Genomic DNA, 20595 nt, shown 5'->3' on the forward strand with positions numbered 1-20595 from the left:
TCATCATAGTATCCATGTTCATCATGATCTTGTGACTCATCATTTCCTAGAGAGGGTAATTCATTAGATAAATGATCATCAAAGTGGTCACTTTTATGAATTCTTATAGCTTCGAATATGATATCACTAATGATTCCAACATCTCCTTTAGCATGCTTAAGATTGGTAAGTTCAAATAGACAATTACCAAAACTAGGATCACTAGAGTTCATCTTACTCAAGGCAATAGATTTATGGAGAATTTCATCCAAAGTTTTCAAGGAATGATCGGGAAATCGTTCCTCAAGAAATTTCCATATAGTATAGGCACAATTAAGAGTAGGCAAACTAGCAATCAAATTTTTGGGCAATCCTCTAATGATGAGCTCAATGGTTCTAAGATTGCGAATCATGTCAATATCTTCATCTAGGGTAGGATGCAAAGGATCAATATGAGGTGCACAAGGGCTAGCAATATACTTGTTCAAATGATATTGATTGAAAATTACAAGCATCTCATTTTTCCACTCATGAAGATACTCTCCATCAAGAATAGGCACTCTATGTTTAAGACTCCCTAAAGTAGACACATCCATCTTCCTCCAATGGTGATTAAACCAAGGCAATGGAGACCAAAGCTCTGATACCACTTGTAGGATCTAGAAGTAGATGTGTCTAGAGGGGGGGTGATTAGACGCTTAGTGCTAAAGTTGCAATTTTTAGGCCTTTTTGGTTTGAGTGGAGTTTTAGGCACAATTTCAACATACACAATACATATCAAGCAAGCATGCAAAGAGTATATGAGCAGTGGAATGTAAAGCATGCAACTTGCAAGAATGTAAGGAGAAGGGTTTGGAGAATTCAAACGCAATTGGAGACACGGATGTTTTTCCCGTGGTTCGGATAGGTGGTGCTATCCTACATCCACGTTGATGGAGACTTCAACCCACGAAGGGTAACGGTTGCGCGAGTCCACGGAGGGCTCCACCCACAAAGGGTAATGGTTGCGCGAGTCCACGGAGGGCTCCACCCACGAAGGGTCCACGAAGAAGCAACCACCCACAAAGGGTCCACGAAGTAGCAACCTTGTCTATCCCACCATGGCCATCGCCCACGAAGGACTTGCCTCACTAGCGGTAGATCTTCAACGAAGTAGGCGATCTCCTTGCCCTTACAAACTCCTTGGTTCAACTCCACAATCTTGTCGGAGGCTCCCAAGTGACACCTAGCCAATCTAGGAGACACCACTCTCCAAGAAGTAACAAATGGTGTGTTGATGATGAACTCCTTGCTCTTGTGCTTCAAATGATAGTCTCCCCAACACTCAACTCTCTCTCATAGGATTTGGATCTGGTGGAAAGAAGGTTTGAGTGGAAAGCAACTTGGGGAAGGCTAGAGATCAAGATTCATATGGTAGGAATGGAATATCTTGGTCCCAACACATGAGTAGGTAGTTCTCTCTCAGAAATAGGATGCTGGAAGTGTAGGCTTAGTCTGATGGCTCTCTCTCGAATGAAGAGGAGGTGGAGGGGTATATATAGCCTCCACACAAAATCCAACCGTTACACACAGTTTTCCAATCTCGGTGGGACCGAATCAACAAACTCGGTCGGACCGAAAAGGTAAACCTAGTGACCGTTAGAGATTTTCGGTGGGACTGACATGCAACTCGGTAGGACCGATATGGTTAGGGTTTGGGCATAACGTAATCTCGGTGAGACCGATTACACAAACTCGGTGAGACCGATTTTGGTAATTAGCTAACCAGAGAGTTGGTCAGGCAAACTCGGTGGGACCGATTTGCTATTTCGGTGAGACCAAAAAGTTACAAAAAGGAAACACTGAATTTACATTGCAATCTCGGTGGGACCGATTCGCTTTTTCGGTGAGACCGAAAAGTTACGAAAGGGAAACAGAGAGTTTGCAATCCCATCTCGGTGAGACCGAGATCCCTATCGGTAGAACCGAATTGCTAGGGTTTGGCAGTGGCTTATGACAAGTGAAAGTCGGTGGCGCCGGATAGAAAGAATCGGTAGGACCGAGTTTGGCTTAGGGTTTATAGAAGTAGATGTGTCTAGAGGGGGGGTGATTAGACGCTTAGTGCTAAAGTTGCAATTTTTAGGCCTTTTTGGTTTGAGTGGAGTTTTAGGCACAATTTCAACATACACAATACATATCAAGCAAGCATGCAAAGAGTATATGAGCAGTGGAATGTAAAGCATGCAACTTGCAAGAATGTAAGGAGAAGGGTTTGGAGAATTCAAACGCAATTGGAGACACGGATGTTTTTCCCGTGGTTCGGATAGGTGGTGCTATCCTACATCCACGTTGATGGAGACTTCAACCCACGAAGGGTAACGGTTGCACGAGTCCACGGAGGGCTCCACCCACAAAGGGTAATGGTTGCGCGAGTCCACGGAGGGCTCCACCCACGAAGGGTCCACGAAGAAGCAACCACCCACAAAGGGTCCACGAAGTAGCAACCTTGTCTATCCCACCATGGCCATCGCCCACGAAGGACTTGCCTCACTAGCGGTAGATCTTCACGAAGTAGGCGATCTCCTTGCCCTTACAAACTCCTTGGTTCAACTCCACAATCTTGTCGGAGGCTCCCAAGTGACACCTAGCCAATCTAGGAGACACCACTCTCCAAGAAGTAACAAATGGTGTGTTGATGATGAACTCCTTGCTCTTGTGCTTCAAATGATAGTCTCCCCAACACTCAACTCTCTCTCATAGGATTTGGATCTGGTGGAAAGAAGGTTTGAGTGGAAAGCAACTTGGGGAAGGCTAGAGATCAAGATTCATATGGTAGGAATGGAATATCTTGGTCCCAACACATGAGTAGGTAGTTCTCTCTCAGAAATAGGATGCTGGAAGTGTAGGCTTAGTCTGATGGCTCTCTCTACGAATGAAGAGGAGGTGGAGGGGTATATATAGCCTCCACACAAAATCCAACCGTTACACACAGTTTTCCAATCTCGGTGGGACCGAATCAACAAACTCGGTCGGACCGAAAAGGTAAACCTAGTGACCGTTAGAGATTTTCGGTGGGACTGACATGCAACTCGGTAGGACCGATATGGTTAGGGTTTGGGCATAACGTAATCTCGGTGAGACCGATTACACAAACTCGGTGAGACCGATTTTGGTAATTAGCTAACCAGAGAGTTGGTCAGGCAAACTCGGTGGGACCGATTTGCTATTTCGGTGAGACCGAAAAGTTACAAAAAGGAAACACTGAATTTACATTGCAATCTCGGTGGGACCGATTCGCTTTTTCGGTGAGACCAAAAAGTTACGAAAGGGAAACAGAGAGTTTGCAATCCCATCTCGGTGAGACCGAGATCCCTATCGTTAGAACCGAATTGCTAGGGTTTGGCAGTGGCTTATGACAAGTGAAAGTCGGTGGCGCCGGATAGAAAGAATCGGTAGGACCGAGTTTGGCTTAGGGTTTAGGTCATATGTGGAAGTGGGAAAGTAGCTGAGGATTTTGGAGCATATCATTAAGCATATGAAGCAAGAGGCTCATTAAGCAATACCTCGTCCCTCCTTGATAGTATTGGCTTTTCCTATGGACTCAATGTGATCTTGGATCACTAAAATGTAAAATGAAGAGTCTTGAGCTTTAAGCTTTAGCCAATCCTTTGTCCTTAGCATCTTGAAGGAGTTCCGACAACCTTTAGTCCATGCCACTCCATTGTTGAACTTATCTGAAACATGCTAGATAGAAATGTTAGTCCAACAAGAGATATGTTGTCATCAATTATCAAAACCACCTAGGGAGCACTTGTGCTTTCACCACCCTATGCAGTTCGACCAGCTATTTCAGCTGATCGCTGAAGGGCACCGGATGTTCTGGCGCGCGATATTGCGACCAGAACAGCTTCTTCATGGAGCTTCCTTCTTCGGCTCGGAAGAACTCCGCGGCATCGGTCACACGGTGTGGCAAATCAGCAAAGGCCCCTGGAGAACTCTGAATCCGGGTTAGTAAAAGAAATTTCCTCTTCACACTCTTGCTTTGCATATTGAATGCCTTACCCGCCGCGATCTTCCTGGCCTCCTGGATATCCCGGAGGGCGCCCTGGGCTTCAATCCAGGCCATCTCCGCACTCTTACGAGCCTTGGTGAGTTCGGCCTCTTGAGCCGACGCATTGTGCTCCAAGGTCTCACACTTCCCCACCGCGTCTTGGAGCTCCTGTTGGACTTCGTTGACCCGGGCCTTGAGCTTCTTACGGGCGGCCTGCTCCTTGACAACCTTCCCCTCGGCTTCGGCCAGGGCCTTTCTCAGGGCCTCAACCTCGGTTGTCGCTTCTGTACAAATCATGGCATTTCGGTCAATACATATCATTTTACCTTTTTCAAATACATAACGGGTGATCACATACCTTGTTTCTCTTCGACCTGCCTCCTCACCTGGCCGAGCTCCTCCTCGGCCTGCTCCAGTCTTCGCTTCAGTTCGGAGACCTCGGCAGTATGTGAGGCTGCGGCCAACAGCGATGCCTGCATATCCATTTCAGACATTTTCGTTAGTTTCCTGCAATAAAGGACAGTGTCTCAGGGGCTACTGTCTATATTGGGATTTTCTCTTTAGCGCCGCTTACCTCAAAACCTGTCAGCAAGATGCTGCAGGCTTCGGTTAGTCCGCTCTTGGTGGACAGAACCTTTTCAATCACTGTGCTCATAAGAACGCGGTGCTCATCCACAATGGAAGCGCCTCGCAGCGCTTCCAGCAGATTATCCGGTGCCCTTGGTTGGACAGGGGTCACTAGCGGGATAGGCATACCCCCTTCTTTCGAAGGAGGTTGCGTGCCGGATTCTGGAGCCATATCGGTCTCCTGAACCGGGTCCGGCTGAGGGCCGAACTGAATACGGCCCTCCTCACCACCAGTCTCCATGGAGATCGGCTCCCCCTGGTGTCCGGCGACGGAGGCTCGCCTTCTGGCGCCTCCTGAGCCTCTCCCCGGCCTGGGAAAGTCCTTCGGGACAGCACCTCTGCGTCGTCCTTGGCCTTGGGGGAGTGAGCGGCCGGCGGTGACTCGCTGGCCATCACCTTTGAGTCCAACGAACCTCCTGACAAGGATCGCTGGAGGCGGTCATGGGCAGGACTGTAATAACATAACCAATCATGTCAGTACAATGAGGAGGTGAGACTTGATTTATAGGCAGACATGAGGCTTAGCACTTACGATGCAGCGCGAGGCTTAGTGCGGGGGCGTTGCTCCGGACTGCTCTCGACGTCCCAGGCAGAGCTGCCCACGAGTGGTCCTTTCCCCTTCTTAGGCGCCTCCGCCTCCAGAATTGTGGAGGCCGCCCTCTTTTTCCTCCCCCCATCACGGGGAGAATCGCTTTCCTCCTCCTCCTCCTCATCATCGTCGTCTTCGGCGGCGGAGGAGCAGGTCTTGTCTTCGGACGTCATGTCCGAAGCACCCTTACGGCGGGGCCCGCTCTGGACCCCCTTGGCCTTTCCCGTGGCCTTCTTCTCCGGCGCCTTATAGGGCGTTGGCTCCAGCATCTTCGCTAAACGCGGGGTGACTGGTTCTTCAGGCAGCGGAACCGGACACCGGATCTGCTTCGCCCTCTTCAGCCAGTTCTGAAGAAGCAACGATAATAAAAGCTTAGATATCATCCCTGAAACAAGCAAGTAGGGGATGTGTTGAAAATAACATACCTCGTTGGGGAGGTGGTTAATGTCGTGCCCGCGGTCCGAATCTATGGCCAGCGGTATCTCATTGCCCTTGAAGAGCAACTTTCAGGCATCTTCGTGAGTCGTTTTGAAGAGCCTCTCCAGGGTATGGTGCTTCTTTGGATTGAACTCCCATAGAGGGCGGCTCCGGCTTTGGCAGGGGAGGATCCGGCGCACCAGCATCACTTGGATTATGTCGACGAGCTTGATGTCTTTATCCACCATGCTTTGAATGCACGTCTGCAGCGCTGTCAGCTTGTCTGGCGAACACCAGTTCAGGCTCTTCTCGACCCAGGAGGTGAGTCGCGTGGGAGCGCCGGAGTTGAATTCGGCTGCTGCGGCCCAGGCGGCGCCGCGGGGTTCTGTGATGTAGAACCAATATTTCTGCCACTCTTTTACGGTCTCCACAAAAGTACCTTTTGGCCAGGAGACATTGGCCAGCTTGCTCACCATGGCACCACAACACTCCACGTGCTGGCCATCCATCACCTTCGGCTTCACGTTGAAGACCTTGAGCCACAACCCGAAGTGGGGTTGGATGCGGAGGAAGGCCTTGCACACGATGATGAACACCGAGATGTTGAGGAAGGAGTTCGGGGATAGATAATGGGAATCTAGCCCGTAATAGAACATAAGCCCGCGAACGAAGGGGTGGAGTGGAAACCCTAGTCCACGGAGGAAATAAGGATGAATACTACCCTCTCGTTGGGCTTCGGCGTGGGGACGATTTGTCCCTGGGCTGGAAGGCGGTGGGCGATTTCCTTCGCCAAGTACCCGGCCGCCCGAAGCTCGGCAATGTCCTCCTCCTTGACAGAGGAGGCCATCCACTTGCCTTGACCTCCGGATCCGGACATGGTTGAGTGCTTCCTCGAGTGTGAAACATATGGGAACTTGGGCGCTAGAGCTCAAGAGTGGAAAGGCAGAGGAAGAGAGAAGGCGTGGGAGAAGGAAGGGGAATCTTATCTCCTTATAAGGGCAGTGAATATTGAACGCCTCCCCACTCGCCTTAAAATTCGCCTACTCCCAAGGGCTATGTAAATGGCACGGTTGGGTTACCCACGCCCGTATTGATGAGAATCCCGCAATAAGGGGACACGATCTTTGCTTCGACAAGACATGCGAATAGCAACCGCACCTCGAGACGTGGGGCAGCAGGCAAAAACGGTTTGAGATTATGACCGGACAGACGTGATGTCATGTTGTAAAAAATTGTCAGCAGATTGGACTCGTGGATTATTATATTCTCTCTGCGGTTGTGTGTAGGGTGTGTGTTACAGGTCCGGACACGAGCAATACGTCCGAAGACTATATTGGAGTTCGGAAGGAGGAACCCGCCTTGCAATGTCGAAGACAGATCTACGCGCCGGATACCTTGTCATTGAAGCCAGGTTCATGGGCTACCGAGGGAGTCCTAGACGAAGGGGTCCTCGGGCGTCCGACCTGTTAGCCATGGGCCGGACTGATGGGCTGTGAAGATACGAAGACCAAAGACTGCACCCATGTCCGGATGGGACTCTCCTTGGTGTGGAAGGCAAGCTTGGCGACCGGATATGTAGATTCATTTCTTTGTAACCGACCTTGTGTAACCCTAAATCCTCCCGGTGCTTATATAAACCGGAGGGGGAGATATTCATTACCATAGCCATACAAGCTAGACCTCTAGGGTTTAGCCATTATGATCTCGAGGTAAATCAACTCTTGTAATACTCGTATTCATCAATATCAATCAAGCAGGACGTAGGGTATTACCTCCATATAGAAGGCCCGAACCTGGGTAAATATCATGTCCCCTATCTCCTGTTACCATCGACCTTAGACGTACAGTTCAGGACCCCCTATCCGAGATCCGCCGGTTTTGACACCGACAATGACCATACAAGGACTTGAAAATCACGTGGCCGGAGCCTGAATCCCACATGTCGCGTGAGCACTGGTCGTCGCCCTAGCTATGTGTACCAATCTCCGACAATACTGAAAAAGACCCCACACGTGAGGCAAGGCGGCAAGCCACCGCACCCAGCCCCCTACCAAGCACGCCGATGTGCACATCCATCAGCCATCGCCCCTCCAAATTCACCGGAGCATCTCACGACGGGGAGGAAAGGGAAGCGGGAGGGGAGGGATGGTGTCAATAAAAGACTCCTCCCGTGCCGTTTCTGGGAGAGCGATGCGGGGGTTCAAGAGGCATACCGTGAGAGCATCTTTTATATTGTGTTTTTCGAAAGAAAAATCCACGAATTAGTTCACTGCCCCGTGATAAATCTCACACTTTTCACTTTTATCAGTGATGATGACGCGGTCCGACGTAAAAGCAGGAAGTGTAACGTGACAGTGGTGCTCAGAAAACGTGCACCGTTGGATGGCATCGCCTCTTTACCGTCCTGGCCCCAAGCGCGCAGATGATTCCCTCCACAGACCCGAGGAGCTCCAAGTCTCCACCCATCCCGGCCACTCTCGTACGGACCCGACCATCTACGCCGCCGACGCCGCCGGAGCTCCAGTCCGCCGCCCGCTAACCCAGCGCAAACTCCAGTATCATTACAAACCCGAGGGAGCAGGCACCAACCGCCACCTCGCATCCCGTGCCCCCTCCCCCTCGCGGAAACCCCCTGCCCCCCGTCGCCTGTGCTAGGGTTGCAGCCGTATTCCTCCGGCTTTTGTTTCCCGGGACACAGGGAAGATGTCATCGACGCAGAAGAAGAAGAGCAACTATAAGGAGAAGATGGCGCGGCGGAAGTGAGTCCCGCATACCTGTCTGTCTGCACCTTTTGTTTTCGATTTGTTCTAATAGCATGGTTAGTGATGTACTGATGTTCATATCATGTGGCTTGCGAATTTGAATGACGTTTATCACCTAGTTGACATAGCTGGGGCGATGGTTCTGGTACTAATTTGAGGGAAAATTACAGAAACATACCAATCCTGCTCATCAGATTATCGTTGTAAGCATGTTTCATGAGCAGGAGAACCATGATTAATTATCGATAGCGCTGAATAAATGGAGTCCTGCAAATCCATGGGACTCAATAGTCTCCCACAACTCTGGGGGGCTCTGGTTAGTGTTCATTACTTAGACCATGGTGGCCATGCTGCCATGCTGTCATACTGGGCATAATTCAAACACTTTCTTTGTCTTTTCATGTACCAGTTTTTGGAGTCTGAAATCATGTAGAAACAGGAAATTTCATGATAAATCAGATACGTGCTCAACTACCTCAAACATACCTTTCTTGCTCACCTAATTCTCATTGATCTCCTCATGAAGAGAGGAGAACAAAAAAGAAGAACCAGAGACACCAAGGTACCGAGATCGTGCGAAGGAGCGTCGTGAAGATCAAAACCCTGACTATGAACCTACAGAGCTTGGTTCGTTTCATGCCGTGGCACCTCCTGGAGCAGATTTGAGGTAATAGACCCCATGATTCACATGTCTCCTACAGCCATCCTGTGCTCAATTTACCATAATGTTCTTCTATATTTAAGTTCTGCAATTGTTTGCATTACAGGCTAGAAGATGCCCAAAAGATTTCAATTGAGAAAAGCAAATACCTTGGAGGTTGGTATAGTTGTCATATTTATTTATCTTGATGATAAACATCTTCTGCTTGTTTTTTTATGTGTGTTTCCTCTTGCACTCAATAAATGTATGCACATGAGTGCAAGGATATGCATGAGGTGTCTGAATTGTGCTAAGTTTGCTTCAGACTTCTAATGTGAATGAGAAACGATAAAAAAATCCTTATGTCTGTAAACCTGTCACAGCCAGTACAGGCAGCTTCGGCTTGTAGCCTCACCGCCGGCTAGCCATGGTAGGATGCAGCGGTGTCTAGAATAGCATGCGCATAGGAGAGGGGTGCTAGGGGGTAGGAGAGAATCACGAGGCAGATGACAGATTGATAATTCTATCGCTTGCCCTTTTGTTTGACCATGATCCTCTCCTTATAAATTATAGTTACAACCATGAGACAGACTCGGACTGAACTCCAAAGCTTTCCTAATTAAACTCTTTTCCTAACACAATGCAAACTACAAACATAAAAGCCAAACTACTACTCCCTCTGTCCCATAATGTAAGACGTTTTTTGACACTAGTGTAGTGTCAAAAAACGTCTTATATTATGGGACGGAGGGAGTACCTAATTAATGCCCGCAGAAGCTTGCTGCTATCCTGGACGGACATGCCTCTTGAGTGCAATCTGACCGTGACAAAACCTGCCATGGTTTTAGAAGTTCTATTTCTGAATGAAGTATGAAGAGCGAAATCTGCATGCGGTGAAAAAAGAAACGAAATCTGCATTATGATTGATTGATCTGGTCAATCAGTAATGTGCAATCATCAAAATTGTGGAAACAGCCTTTATCTGTTCCATTTTAACGTGCAGTCGACAAGAGGCTAGTTTTGCTTCCCCCAATAGAGCTATTTTGACCTGTCATTCTCTAAGTACATGTATTTTCTTGTCTGGAAAAGATCTGATTTGTGAAGTTAATCCTCTTTAACATTCTTTTATTTGAAAAGAAAAGTAGTTAATTTAGAAGAACATACTTTCGAAGGTAACATGATATGCTGTTTTGGAAATGGTAGCTTAGATCTCTGATGCTCAAATTTGTCTTTCTTTGGTACTACATTATGATTAATGTGCCATTTCCACTTTATGCTCTTAATAGGCGATCTGGAGCATACTCATTTGGTCAAAGGGTTGGATTTTGCTCTACTAAACAAAGTACGGAGTGAAATTGACAAGAAGCCTGATGCAGAGGATGGGAAGGATGCCAAAGCGAGGTACTTGCAACCACAGTATAGCTTTAACTATGTAACACTACTGTAACACTGAGTAGGGCTTTTATGAAAATTACCAGATTTTAATGCACATTTAGGATCCTGTAAATATGCCAACAAGAGTGCTGTCACTTGCATAATTTTCATTTGTATGAAATTGAACTAATGATCTGAATTCACTATGGAAGAACAAACTGGACAACCTCTTGCTAGCTCTTTGTAGGATTTTGACATGATTTTCAGAGAGGAGAGGCCAAGTACCCTCCTGTTGGGATCTTGGACAAGAGTTTCTTATGATGATGCAGTTTCCAGTACCTGTTAGAAATGGACATTTTGTCTTATGACTTATGAGAGACAAATGCAATTTCCTTGTCTTATGACTTGTGGGAAAGAGGGACCAAGCCGAACTTGTTCTATCTCTGCCTCTCTGTTGATGGATAATTTACATTTATATCTGCTAGCAGAGCTTAAGCTAAACCTAAGAGGGGGCCAAGCTAGTGAAACAAACACAAACATTTGGTAGCTAAACATGTACACATTACCAAGGACTTTTCCAGGGATAGGATGGGCCAGTACCCTCCTGGCCTATATGAAGCTCCGCCAGTGCCTGCTGCGGCTCTTTATAACATTAGCAACCTATTTCCTGAACCAGTCACCAGCATGACCTTGTGTCGAAATAAAACAAAAATATAGTGTATCTCTGAAAATTTTGAACTGGAAAAGTAGGGGTGAACCCTCTGAAGTACTCCCTCCGTAAACTAATATAAGAGCGTTTAGAATGCTAAAGTAGTTATCTAAACACTCTTATATTAGTTTACAGAGGGAGTATGATGTTATGCCCTTCTCTAGATCTCTTAAGGATGTTGGGAGCATTTCTACATTATTTTTCACTTCCCTTTTCAGGGAAACAAAAGAAGACCGGGCAGTCTCATTCCGCACTGCAATTGCAAAGGTATAATTCATTTTATTTATTAGTGTAACTTGCACACAACCTATGTAACATAAAATGGATACTGATTGACATTTTCATTGATTGCAGTCTGTCTACCAGTGGACTGTAAAGCAACAGCAAAGCATGACAAAGGCGAATGATATGTTTCTTCCTGGCCGGATGGCATTTATTTACAATATGGTATTGTCTTCAAAATTTCTCGTGTTGGTGTTTTTGTGTGCTTAATTACGTAATACTGATGATTATACACATCTCACTTGTAGTAATAGTGGCCATGCTGTGTACACTGTAATCTCTTTCCTGTTTTCCTTTGTAGGAATGATCAGACTTCCTACAGTAGGCTTAACGAAAATTTCTTGTTTATGGAAGTGTTCAGTTCTTTAATACAGTTCAGTATACGCAATGTGTGGTTAATTATTTTTCTTGTTCCAACCAGGAGGATGGACTTAACAGTGATATTCCAACAACTCTTCACAGGAGCAAAGCTGATTGCCCTGTCCCAGAGGTACTGGAACAGTAACCATGTCGCTGTTTTTGTAACTGTGTTATCTTATTGCTCAGACGGTTATCTTGTTTCTACAGGAAATGGTCACTGTCAGCGTGGATGGCTCTGTACTTGACAGGATTGCCAAAATCATGTCATACCTTAGACTTGGATCATCAGGGAAGGTCTTGAAGAAGAAGAAAAAGGAGAGGGATACAAAAGGTATGTGCTTCAAAATGAAAGTGGTTCTATCAATCTATCATAGTAGAGGATATTAGAGTGAGACCTAAGAACAGGATTACAGGAAGCGTTCTTCATTAAGGCGTGAGAAAACATGCTAGAGTAATTTTTCTGTATGAAGGAGAAATGTTGGATGAGTGTTTATATTGTTACGGACATCGCAAAGTCTGGCCTTTGTTTGGCTTTATTAATTTAAAGCTGAGCGCCCCTTGCGCCTTTTATCTAAAGAAAACATCCAAAAGTAAGATTAATACTTAAGATGGTTTAGTTTTAATTCAATTGTTCTTATAAACTTCTGTCAAGATTTAACTTCTGGTGCTTGTGTTATGTATACTAATCTTGGTTTTGTTCTGCTTGATTTCAGTAGTTAAATTAGTATTGGTTATTTGTGATATATCAATTGCCTTAAATCATTTGTGATATATGATGTTACTATAATTTCTGTACTACTGTCTTGTTTTTTATATCGCAGGGAAGAATAATTTGGCAGGTGGTGTCTACAATGAGGTAGTACGACCTGCCCAAAGTGATGGTTCTGTTCAGAAACACCAGTCTGAAAAGGATATGCCACCGCCACCCCCACCCCCACGAAAGAGTAACTTCAGTGAAAAGGAGAAACATTCTGTCCCTGTTGCTAGAGCAGATGACGATGACATATTCATTGGAGATGGAGTTGACTATACTGTTCCTAACAAGGAAATGAGCCAGAGCCCCATCTCCGAAGATATGGATGAATCCCCACGTGTCCATCAGAATCAGTCCAATTTGAATGAACCTGTGTATGGTCCTATTCAACCATCTGAACCTGCTCAAGCTTGGCAACAGCCAATGGTAATTTTCTTTTTATGTTCAGCAACATCAGTTCTGGTGAATATAGTACGCAGTGTTTCAATGATGCAGGTTGATTGTTTAGCGGAAGTGTAAATATTATTATCAGTCTACATTTCCAGTGTGCTACAAAACTAGCTGTTGTAGTTTAGGAAACAAAATGTCTGTTTTCCTTTTAACCCAGATGCCTGAAGGTTTGTCTCTTGTGATGTTAGGATGGTTATGATGCTATGCAAGCCCAAATGGCAGCTGCTGGATACCAAGACGAGTGGTCAGGCTATCAGTATGCTGAACAGCAGCTGGCTTATCCAGAACAGTACATGCAACAGGGTACTGTGGGATACGATGTATTAGTTGACCCAAATATATCTCAGGATCCAAGGTTGATGACTCAAGCAGACAAGGATAAGGGTCTAGGTTCTGTCTTCAAGCGTGATGATGACAGGCTTAAGCAGCTGAGGGAAAAAGATGCGCGGGAGAAAGACCCAAATTTTATTTCAGATAGTTACTCTGAGTGTTATCCTGGTTATCAGGGTTATAATCAAGAGATCGCAGGGAGTGACGATGAAGATGATTTGTCAAAGATGGATATGGGTGGGCGGGTAAGTGAATCTGTTTTTGCGCTGATTTTGCAGTACAAGCCTATGTTTGAAACGTATACGAGTATATGTGAGGTGTCACTTACCAGGGTTTCATGTCCATACTCTATTCTAACTATGACGATACTTGAGCAGGCGAAGGGCCGTCTTCACCGGTGGGACTTTGAGACGGAAGAAGAGTGGGCGAAATACAACGATCAGAAGGAAGCCATGCCAAAGGCGGCATTCCAGTTTGGTGTGAAGATGCAGGATGGCAGGAAGACCAGGAAGCAGAACAAGGATCAGAAGCTCAGCAACGACCTCAACAAGATCAACAAGATCCTGGCGAGGAAGAAGGGCGATAAAGATGGAGGCGAAGGGCATTATGACGACGATCTACCCAGTGGGAAGAAACAGCGAGCTTGATCTAACTGGTCATCCATTGTTTTTCTTTTTCGTCTGTCTTGTTGGAACTGTGAAACGGCCATGCTTTTGTGAGCTGAAACCATTAAGTCTGTAGCCTGTAGTTTCATTTTTGATGGACATTAGTCTTGCATGGCATTCGTTGTAGAATATGTAAACCAGATGGTCCCACCTAGTCAGGTCAGGCAAAAGTACCAGACATGATAAGAGAGGCCATGTAAAATTGTGGGAGACGATTCTGATCTGGTGGCTTCCGCGGGAAATATCCGTCTCTTGTCACGGGGAAAATAGCTTCACCTAATTCCTTTCATCCCACTCGCCCCCATTCCGTACTACCGAAAAACTACTTGGCTGTGCTCCCATGCCTTTGAGCGGCGGCACCATAAACCACAGAGAGGACATGGTCTCGTTTTTCTTTAAAAAAAAGACCTGTAACATCTCCGGAAAGTCTTAAATAAATGCTGGTCTAGGAAACTGATGGGCTAGTTCCACCATAAAAAAACTAAAACCTCGATAAATCCTGAAAGTTCGGATTTTAAGCATGTCATCTCGAACGTTTTTTGATGACAACTTTAGTTGACATGAGGTGGCAAGTTTAGTTGTTAAAACATAGCAATTTTCTGACAAAAAAATTATGTTTGTCAACCTGGCGTCGACTAAAGTTGCCATAAAAACACGTTCGGGTTGTCATGCTTAAAATATGAACTTTCAAAATTTATCATTTCTAAAAATCTAACCATCTAAGCTACGCTTAGTTCGCAAACACTAGCTTTTTTTAAAAGAAAAATCTAGCCTCTCAAATGGTCTCGCTGTCAGTCTCAGCTTCTCAGTTTTTTTTCGAGACAAAAGATAAACTCAGCCTCTCAGTTTTTTCTTTGAAATAAGCGAAGCCTCTGTATGGTCTCGCTCTCGGGCGGCAAAACATGAGCAGACTTTTGTTACGACCCATGAACAACAAGCCCTCGGCGGCCCACTGATGAGAAGCCCTATACTCCAAGTCTCCAATTCGTAAATTTCGTCCATGGATGCATCCCCTTCCCCTGGAGAGGAGGTCCTCCCGTCGCCGGCGAGGCGACAGATGAGATGAGCCTCTCCGCCACCTTCCGGGTCGCCAAAATTCCCCGCACCACCCTCCCTCCAAAGTCTTGCAAGGCCACCCCCTCCTCGGTATCGGCCTCCTCCGCCCCCGCGTCCGGAGATCCACCGCCCAAGGCCGCCAAGAAGAAAAAGGAGGCGGCGCCGTGGTGCGTCTACCTCATCTCCTCCTCCCGGGCCCCTCGTACATACGTCGGCGTCACGACTGACTTCCCTCGGCGGTGATTCCTCCTCCTTTTCCCTTTCGGGTTTCTACTCTCTAGCCTGATATAGCCTCAGGTGGCCCTGGTGAATTGGATGAACTTTCAAATTGATTCCTCCATTTGGTTGCAATCCCCTCGAGAAACTGCAATTTTGTATTAGCTCGACACTAAAGAAGATTAATCGATTCTACTGCTTCCACAATTTTGTGTTTGCTGATGATTCCCTGGAAAATAAAACAAGATCCAGTAACTGAGAATTGGCTCCTCTGATAAAAGCCTGAATAATATTGTCGCTGCCATGATTGTTTTTTAGGCTGTCTTGTCTTGCTCAGGCATGTAGCTTGAGATTCTTTTTGTGTTCGTGTTGGGACTAGGGGTGCATAAAAGGTTAGAAAGTATTCTTACACAAACACACACAAAAAAGAATACTATGTTTAATCACATGACTTAAGTTCTTATTTCCTAACGAAAGGATCATTCTTTTTCTAGCTTGAGACAACATAATGGCGAGTTAAAAGGTGGTGCCAAAGCCTCTTCTGCTGGAAGGCCATGGAATCTCGCATGCCTTGTCGAAGGCTTCACCAACAGAAGTGAAGGTTAGTTAAGTAAAAATCTCATCTTTCTACAGCTTCATGCTTTGAGCGAGATTGATGTACCACTAGAATCGCACACCATGCTCTAGTTTGTATGCAACTTTATGTTTACCCTAAACACCTACATGCATCTTTATCCTAAACACCATGCTTTATCCTAAACACCTACATGCGTGTTTATCCTGATGTGCAATAGAGTGGTCCACCTTTCTTCTATAATTTCGTACTTTGTTTAGTTTAACGACCATTCAGTTATGGCGGTTTGTTGATTAATTCACTGTTTGGTGTAGATCGATGCCATTAGTTTTTGGCTTCTTTCCCTCTCTTCACATTAGAGAAATGCTAACATGGTCAGCAGATTTGATTGTTTTAGTCCATTGACACTTTTGAACACAGAATGAGTACTTCGCAGTATACATCCTTGAAGAGCATATTTAGTTCTTACAGCGAAAGAAAATGTCCGTTTCTGTGCTCAAGTTTAAATGAGCAAGATGTTCTATTTACCTTTTTTTTTCAGCATGCGAGTTTGAATCGAAATGGAAGAACATCTCCAAGAAGATGACACGGAAGAGGAGTGAGCCTGGCATGAATGCAGTATTGCAGCACCGGGAAGTGGCATTGAGCAGAGTAAAAACCTTTCTGGATTGCAACCACCTCAACATCAAATGGCACTCAAGCTGAGGCCGTTTCTCCAATTTTTGTATGTACACATGTTTTACTATGCAAGAAATCATCCATTAATTTACGAAGTTGGCGAGGTTTTTTTGTAGAGGCTTTTCTGCTTCCATGGTTTTGTACAAAAAAGGTTCCCATGTCTTGCAGCTCAAATGAGCATGCATGACACATTCATCTGCTAGCCAAATGATCATGCTGGCAATTGTCTTTGCTAAGAAGGCACCTGAATCGAGTGAGCTGGTGATTGCAATTTTTTTTGTACGTGCTCTTTATTGACAGCATCAGGCATTGTTTAGCCTGGGTTGGATAAGAATGGTGTAAAATGTATTTTTGTATAATGATTGATCCCTTGCGTTGTTATGTTGAGATATACTCCCTCCGTTCCTAAATATAAATCTTTGTAGATATTTCACGACCACATATGAATGTATATAGATGTATTTTAGAGTGCAGATTTTCACTCATTTTGCTATGTACTATGTAGTTTATTGTGGAATCTCTACAAAGACTTGAACGGAGGGAGTAGCTTATTTGCAGCTTATTTGCGTCTCTTTCAGCATTTTTCTAGTTCAACGTATTTTGCCAGCAAAAGGACTATGAAATTTGAGCATGTTCATTGTATGAAAACCAAACATAGTTATATTTGGTCAATCTAAGAGCTGCAAAGTGGGAAGAGGATTTGTAGCTCTCAGGTGCCACACACAGCAATAAAAAACATATTAGAAAATTTCAAAAAATTCTAATTTTTGGGATATGAAACCTAGGTGCCCGTTGTACACCCGTGTTCAGTTTCATGGGGAATGTTGTAATGTCAGTGAATAAAGACAAATAATTCGTATGTATAGAAAAAAAGTTGGATGCATCATATGCCCGACCGTAATTTCTGCGCCGCGGGTACTACGCGCACCATTCCCCGCAAAAATGAACACGGGTGTACAATGGGCATCCAGATTTGATATCCCAAAATTTCAGAATTTTTTGAAATTTCCTAATATTTTTTAATGCTATTTTCATATAGGGGGTGCAAGGCACACGGGTGCTCCAAATGCATTTCCCCTGCAAAGTGCGCCTGTGTTATCCGATAGGAAACCAAGGAGAAAATGAGTGAAAATTAAGCAGAGCAAATGCCTTATAACATAACAACATGATGTGACAGTGTAATACTGCCATCATCACAACCCCAGGTAACACAGTTTATGTTATTTATAAACTTCACAGTAACAGCACATTAGATTCGCAGGTCGATCACAGGAAAAGTATGTTCAGGCTGTCAATAATCATCATGGGTACAATAATGCACTACTTATATAGTAGCTCGCTGGAGTTCAGCCCACACATCGAGCTCTGAAGACACTGGGACTGGAATGCAACCAACGCTCATCACAGGCAACGATAGGTGACGAACCTGCACTGCAATGGCGCGATGATTAGTGGCATGGCAATGAAATAGGCATGTAAATTCAATATGCAAAATCAGCTTTGTCTTTGTCAGACTAAACACGGAAAGCAAAACAGAGCATAATTTCAACATGTACTTGCATGGAAGATTTTAATTCTTTTCTTTGCAAACACAGAGCAGAGCAGTGCCATATCAGCAAAACCAAGGGAGGTACTGTAAATGAATTATCAAGTTCAAGCATGAAGCATTTGATTGATGGTCAACTTTTCAATTTATTCTCCTTCAGATGCATCACTCATATATGCAAATAAATTCAGCTTTCATGACCACACAAACCGTCTGTTTAGTTACTTTCTACTACCTCTGTTCCTAAATATAAGACGTTTTGGCAGTTCAATTTAAACTGCCCAAACGTCTTAATATTTAGGAACAGAGGGAGTACTAGTTAAATCATAACAATGTTACAGCTGTAGATTACTAGTTAAATCATACCAATGTTACAGCTGTAGATTACAGTAGTTAACAGAATCAATCACACCAAAGTTATCTTGCTATGTTAAAATATTCCCATCCATTAATAAATCAATCGAAATATTTAGGAACAGAGGGAGTACTAGTTAAATCATAACAATGTTACAGCTGTAGATTACTAATCATACCAATGTTACAGCTGTAGAATACAGTAGTTAACAGAATCAATCACACCAAAGTTATCTTGCTATGTTAAAATATTCCCATCCATTAATAAATCAATCGAGTTCTCCAGTTGTCGAGGGGCTAGAACCTACCAACGAACAAGTAGCAAACAAAAGCCAGTAAGAAAAGTTATCCTAAGCAATCCCTGGTATTTTTGCTAACACTACAAGAATCAACAAGGGGATAAACCTCATCAACCAAATCAACTAATCTACCACCGCCATCTGATAACTATAACACACGCAAGCATATCATTATCAATTAGCAAAGCAGCGTTTCAATAAGAAACTCACAGTAAAACGGAAACCCACAATTTCTAGTTCATTGCACTTCAGGACAACATATGACCATGGTTCAAGAATTCTGACTTTGCATACAAACTGAAAATTAAACAGAAAACAGGCGTCTTCATGTTCGGCATAGCGATAATAATAGATGCTTAATTTGAGATTCTCATCTCGACAACAGAAGGAGAACCATGTTCACATAGACAACAAACCCTTATAAGTAGTAATAAAAAGGAATCATATGCAAAGGCGAGGGGAATAACAATATACATGGCGGGGGTGATGAGGCTAGTTGTAGTAGAGCTCGAGGCCCATGCCGTCGTGGATCTCGTAGTCGCCGAGGGTGATGTGGTCCTTGTAGATGGTGTACCACTTCTGGATGCGGATCTTCTCGGCCCTGGTCCCGGTCTGCGCCGCCACGAGCTTCTTGAGGTCGCCGATGGTGTCGTCCTCGTTGCACTTGACGCGCACCTTCTTCCCCAGGCGGTCGTTGAGCACCACCTCGATCATCTTCGCTCCCGCTCGCGTCGACTGATCGATCGATCGACGAAACCCTAGCCCCGGCGAGAGCTGCAGCGGCCTTGTGCTTTTCGATTGAGAATTGGGGGTGGTGGTGGTCAGGTCGCAAGAGGGAGCCGTCCTTGTCTTTTCTGTTCGTCCAGAGGGAAATAGACGGCGTAGATTCCACGCAGCCGTACGCCACCTGGTCTCGGCGTCCTGATCAGGACACGTCAGCGCTGACGCCCTGCACCCTTCTTTGATAAAACCGTCCGATTATATTACTATATCGACCGGCGAAAATCGTTGAGAACAATCTGTTTCCTTCCTTCACATGGCACATTGTAGTGTCGTAATTCATACTCAAAATCTATCATTGGTGTGGATGACGTAACTCTGATGGACTTTTGCAAGACGACAATTACCACCATTAGCCATGACGCCGCTTGCATCGAGTTACAGTCCCCTTTGAGCCTCGCCAAGGGCGGTGTTTGTTCGAAGTAATTTTTAGGTGTGACGAAGGTTACCCTCATATGTGACTCAACTCATTTTTGAAACAAAGAAACGCCTGGGTGCTGTGGAAGCAAAGAAACACGAGGGTTTTCAACAGAATCCACCAACAAAGAACCCCACCAGAGTTAGTTGAAATGATGATGGCCGAGATCAAAGAATGGAAGCTTGCAGGCATAGGAGCAAGAGGGTTAGATCCTTTCGTGAGAGGGTAGACTAGTGGTTAGCGATGTTGCGTGTGTGCCGACCTATAATGTTCGCATTGGTGGTTGGCTTCTTATAATTAAACTCTCTGCCTTTTATAAAAATATGGTACGCTATTGACGTACTCTCAAAAAAAAATCTTGACACAAGTATTATATACATCTGCTATACAATGCAAGTTTTATGTATGACAACAGTCAAACCTTGCCAGATTGTTGCGCCCACCGCTGGCTAAGGAATGACCTTTGGCTCATGCCCACCTCACCCGAGCCAACCGGCGTTTTCGGTCCTTGCACTTTGAGTTTTTGTTTTTTCAGTCTTTTCCATGCAACATCATGAAACTCGTGATGCAACATCGTGGAAGAAGCGTAATGAACGAGCCATGTATCGGCGGTTCTTATTTATGGTCGGTTCTACATCTAAAAAGATATCTATACTAAACTGCTTATGTGTGTTGCTGCCGCATGGAGCTTAATTGTACGATGCCA

General features: G+C 45.1%; 3 protein-coding genes across 4 annotated transcripts; 2 read left to right on the forward strand and 1 right to left on the reverse strand.

Annotated features, from left to right (window-relative positions):
* The first annotated feature begins 8052 nt into the window (after positions 1–8052).
* LOC125551039 (suppressor of mec-8 and unc-52 protein homolog 2-like) lies at positions 8053–14191 on the forward strand. The gene is made up of 11 exons (XM_048714191.1): positions 8053–8401; positions 8931–9071; positions 9172–9221; positions 10331–10445; positions 11346–11394; positions 11482–11574; positions 11831–11899; positions 11977–12100; positions 12591–12949; positions 13162–13548; positions 13681–14191. Exons 1-11 carry the CDS (start codon positions 8346–8348, stop codon positions 13948–13950), a joined length of 1713 nt encoding a protein of 570 aa, XP_048570148.1. The 5' UTR covers positions 8053–8345; the 3' UTR covers positions 13951–14191.
* Positions 14192–14874: 683 nt separating this feature from the next.
* On the forward strand, positions 14875–16861 carry LOC125551040 (structure-specific endonuclease subunit slx1-like). The gene is made up of 3 exons (XM_048714192.1): positions 14875–15263; positions 15735–15841; positions 16356–16861. Exons 1-3 carry the CDS (start codon positions 15031–15033, stop codon positions 16517–16519), a joined length of 504 nt encoding a protein of 167 aa, XP_048570149.1. The 5' UTR covers positions 14875–15030; the 3' UTR covers positions 16520–16861.
* An 835-nt stretch (positions 16862–17696) lies between these two features.
* Positions 17697–19540, reverse strand: LOC125551041 (ubiquitin-like protein 5). Of its 2 annotated transcripts, none has more exons than XM_048714194.1 (2): positions 19166–19540; positions 17697–17918 (listed from the first exon to the last, which is right to left on the reverse strand). In XM_048714194.1, exon 1 carries the CDS (start codon positions 19403–19405, stop codon positions 19184–19186), a length of 222 nt encoding a protein of 73 aa, XP_048570151.1. In that variant the 5' UTR covers positions 19406–19540; the 3' UTR covers positions 17697–17918; positions 19166–19183. The 2 variants fall into 2 exon arrangements, with proteins under 2 accessions (XP_048570151.1, XP_048570150.1); XM_048714193.1 differs by having other exon boundaries at positions 17697–17923; positions 19166–19537.
* Positions 19541–20595: the final 1055 nt, after the last annotated feature.

This window comes from Triticum urartu, chromosome 4 (genome assembly GCF_003073215.2).
Source record: "Triticum urartu cultivar G1812 chromosome 4, Tu2.1, whole genome shotgun sequence".
In the NCBI taxonomy this organism is placed as follows: domain Eukaryota; kingdom Viridiplantae; phylum Streptophyta; class Magnoliopsida; order Poales; family Poaceae; genus Triticum; species Triticum urartu.

Excerpts from the sequence above, each read along its gene's own strand:
- LOC125551039 (XM_048714191.1), top strand. The coding sequence starts at position 8,346 with ATGTCATCGACGCAGAAGAAGAAGAGCAACTATAAGGAGAAGATGGCG. Across the intron at positions 11,575-11,830 it reads TGGCATTTATTTACAATATG|GAGGATGGACTTAACAGTGA; the intron begins GTATTGTCTTCA and ends TGTTCCAACCAG. Across the intron at positions 12,101-12,590 it reads AAAGGAGAGGGATACAAAAG|GGAAGAATAATTTGGCAGGT; the intron begins GTATGTGCTTCA and ends TTTATATCGCAG.
- LOC125551040 (XM_048714192.1), top strand. The coding sequence starts at position 15,031 with ATGAGCCTCTCCGCCACCTTCCGGGTCGCCAAAATTCCCCGCACCACC. Across the intron at positions 15,264-15,734 it reads ACGACTGACTTCCCTCGGCG|CTTGAGACAACATAATGGCG; the intron begins GTGATTCCTCCT and ends TTCTTTTTCTAG. Across the intron at positions 15,842-16,355 it reads CTTCACCAACAGAAGTGAAG|CATGCGAGTTTGAATCGAAA; the intron begins GTTAGTTAAGTA and ends TTTTTTTTTCAG.
- LOC125551041 (XM_048714194.1), bottom strand. The coding sequence starts at position 19,405 with ATGATCGAGGTGGTGCTCAACGACCGCCTGGGGAAGAAGGTGCGCGTC.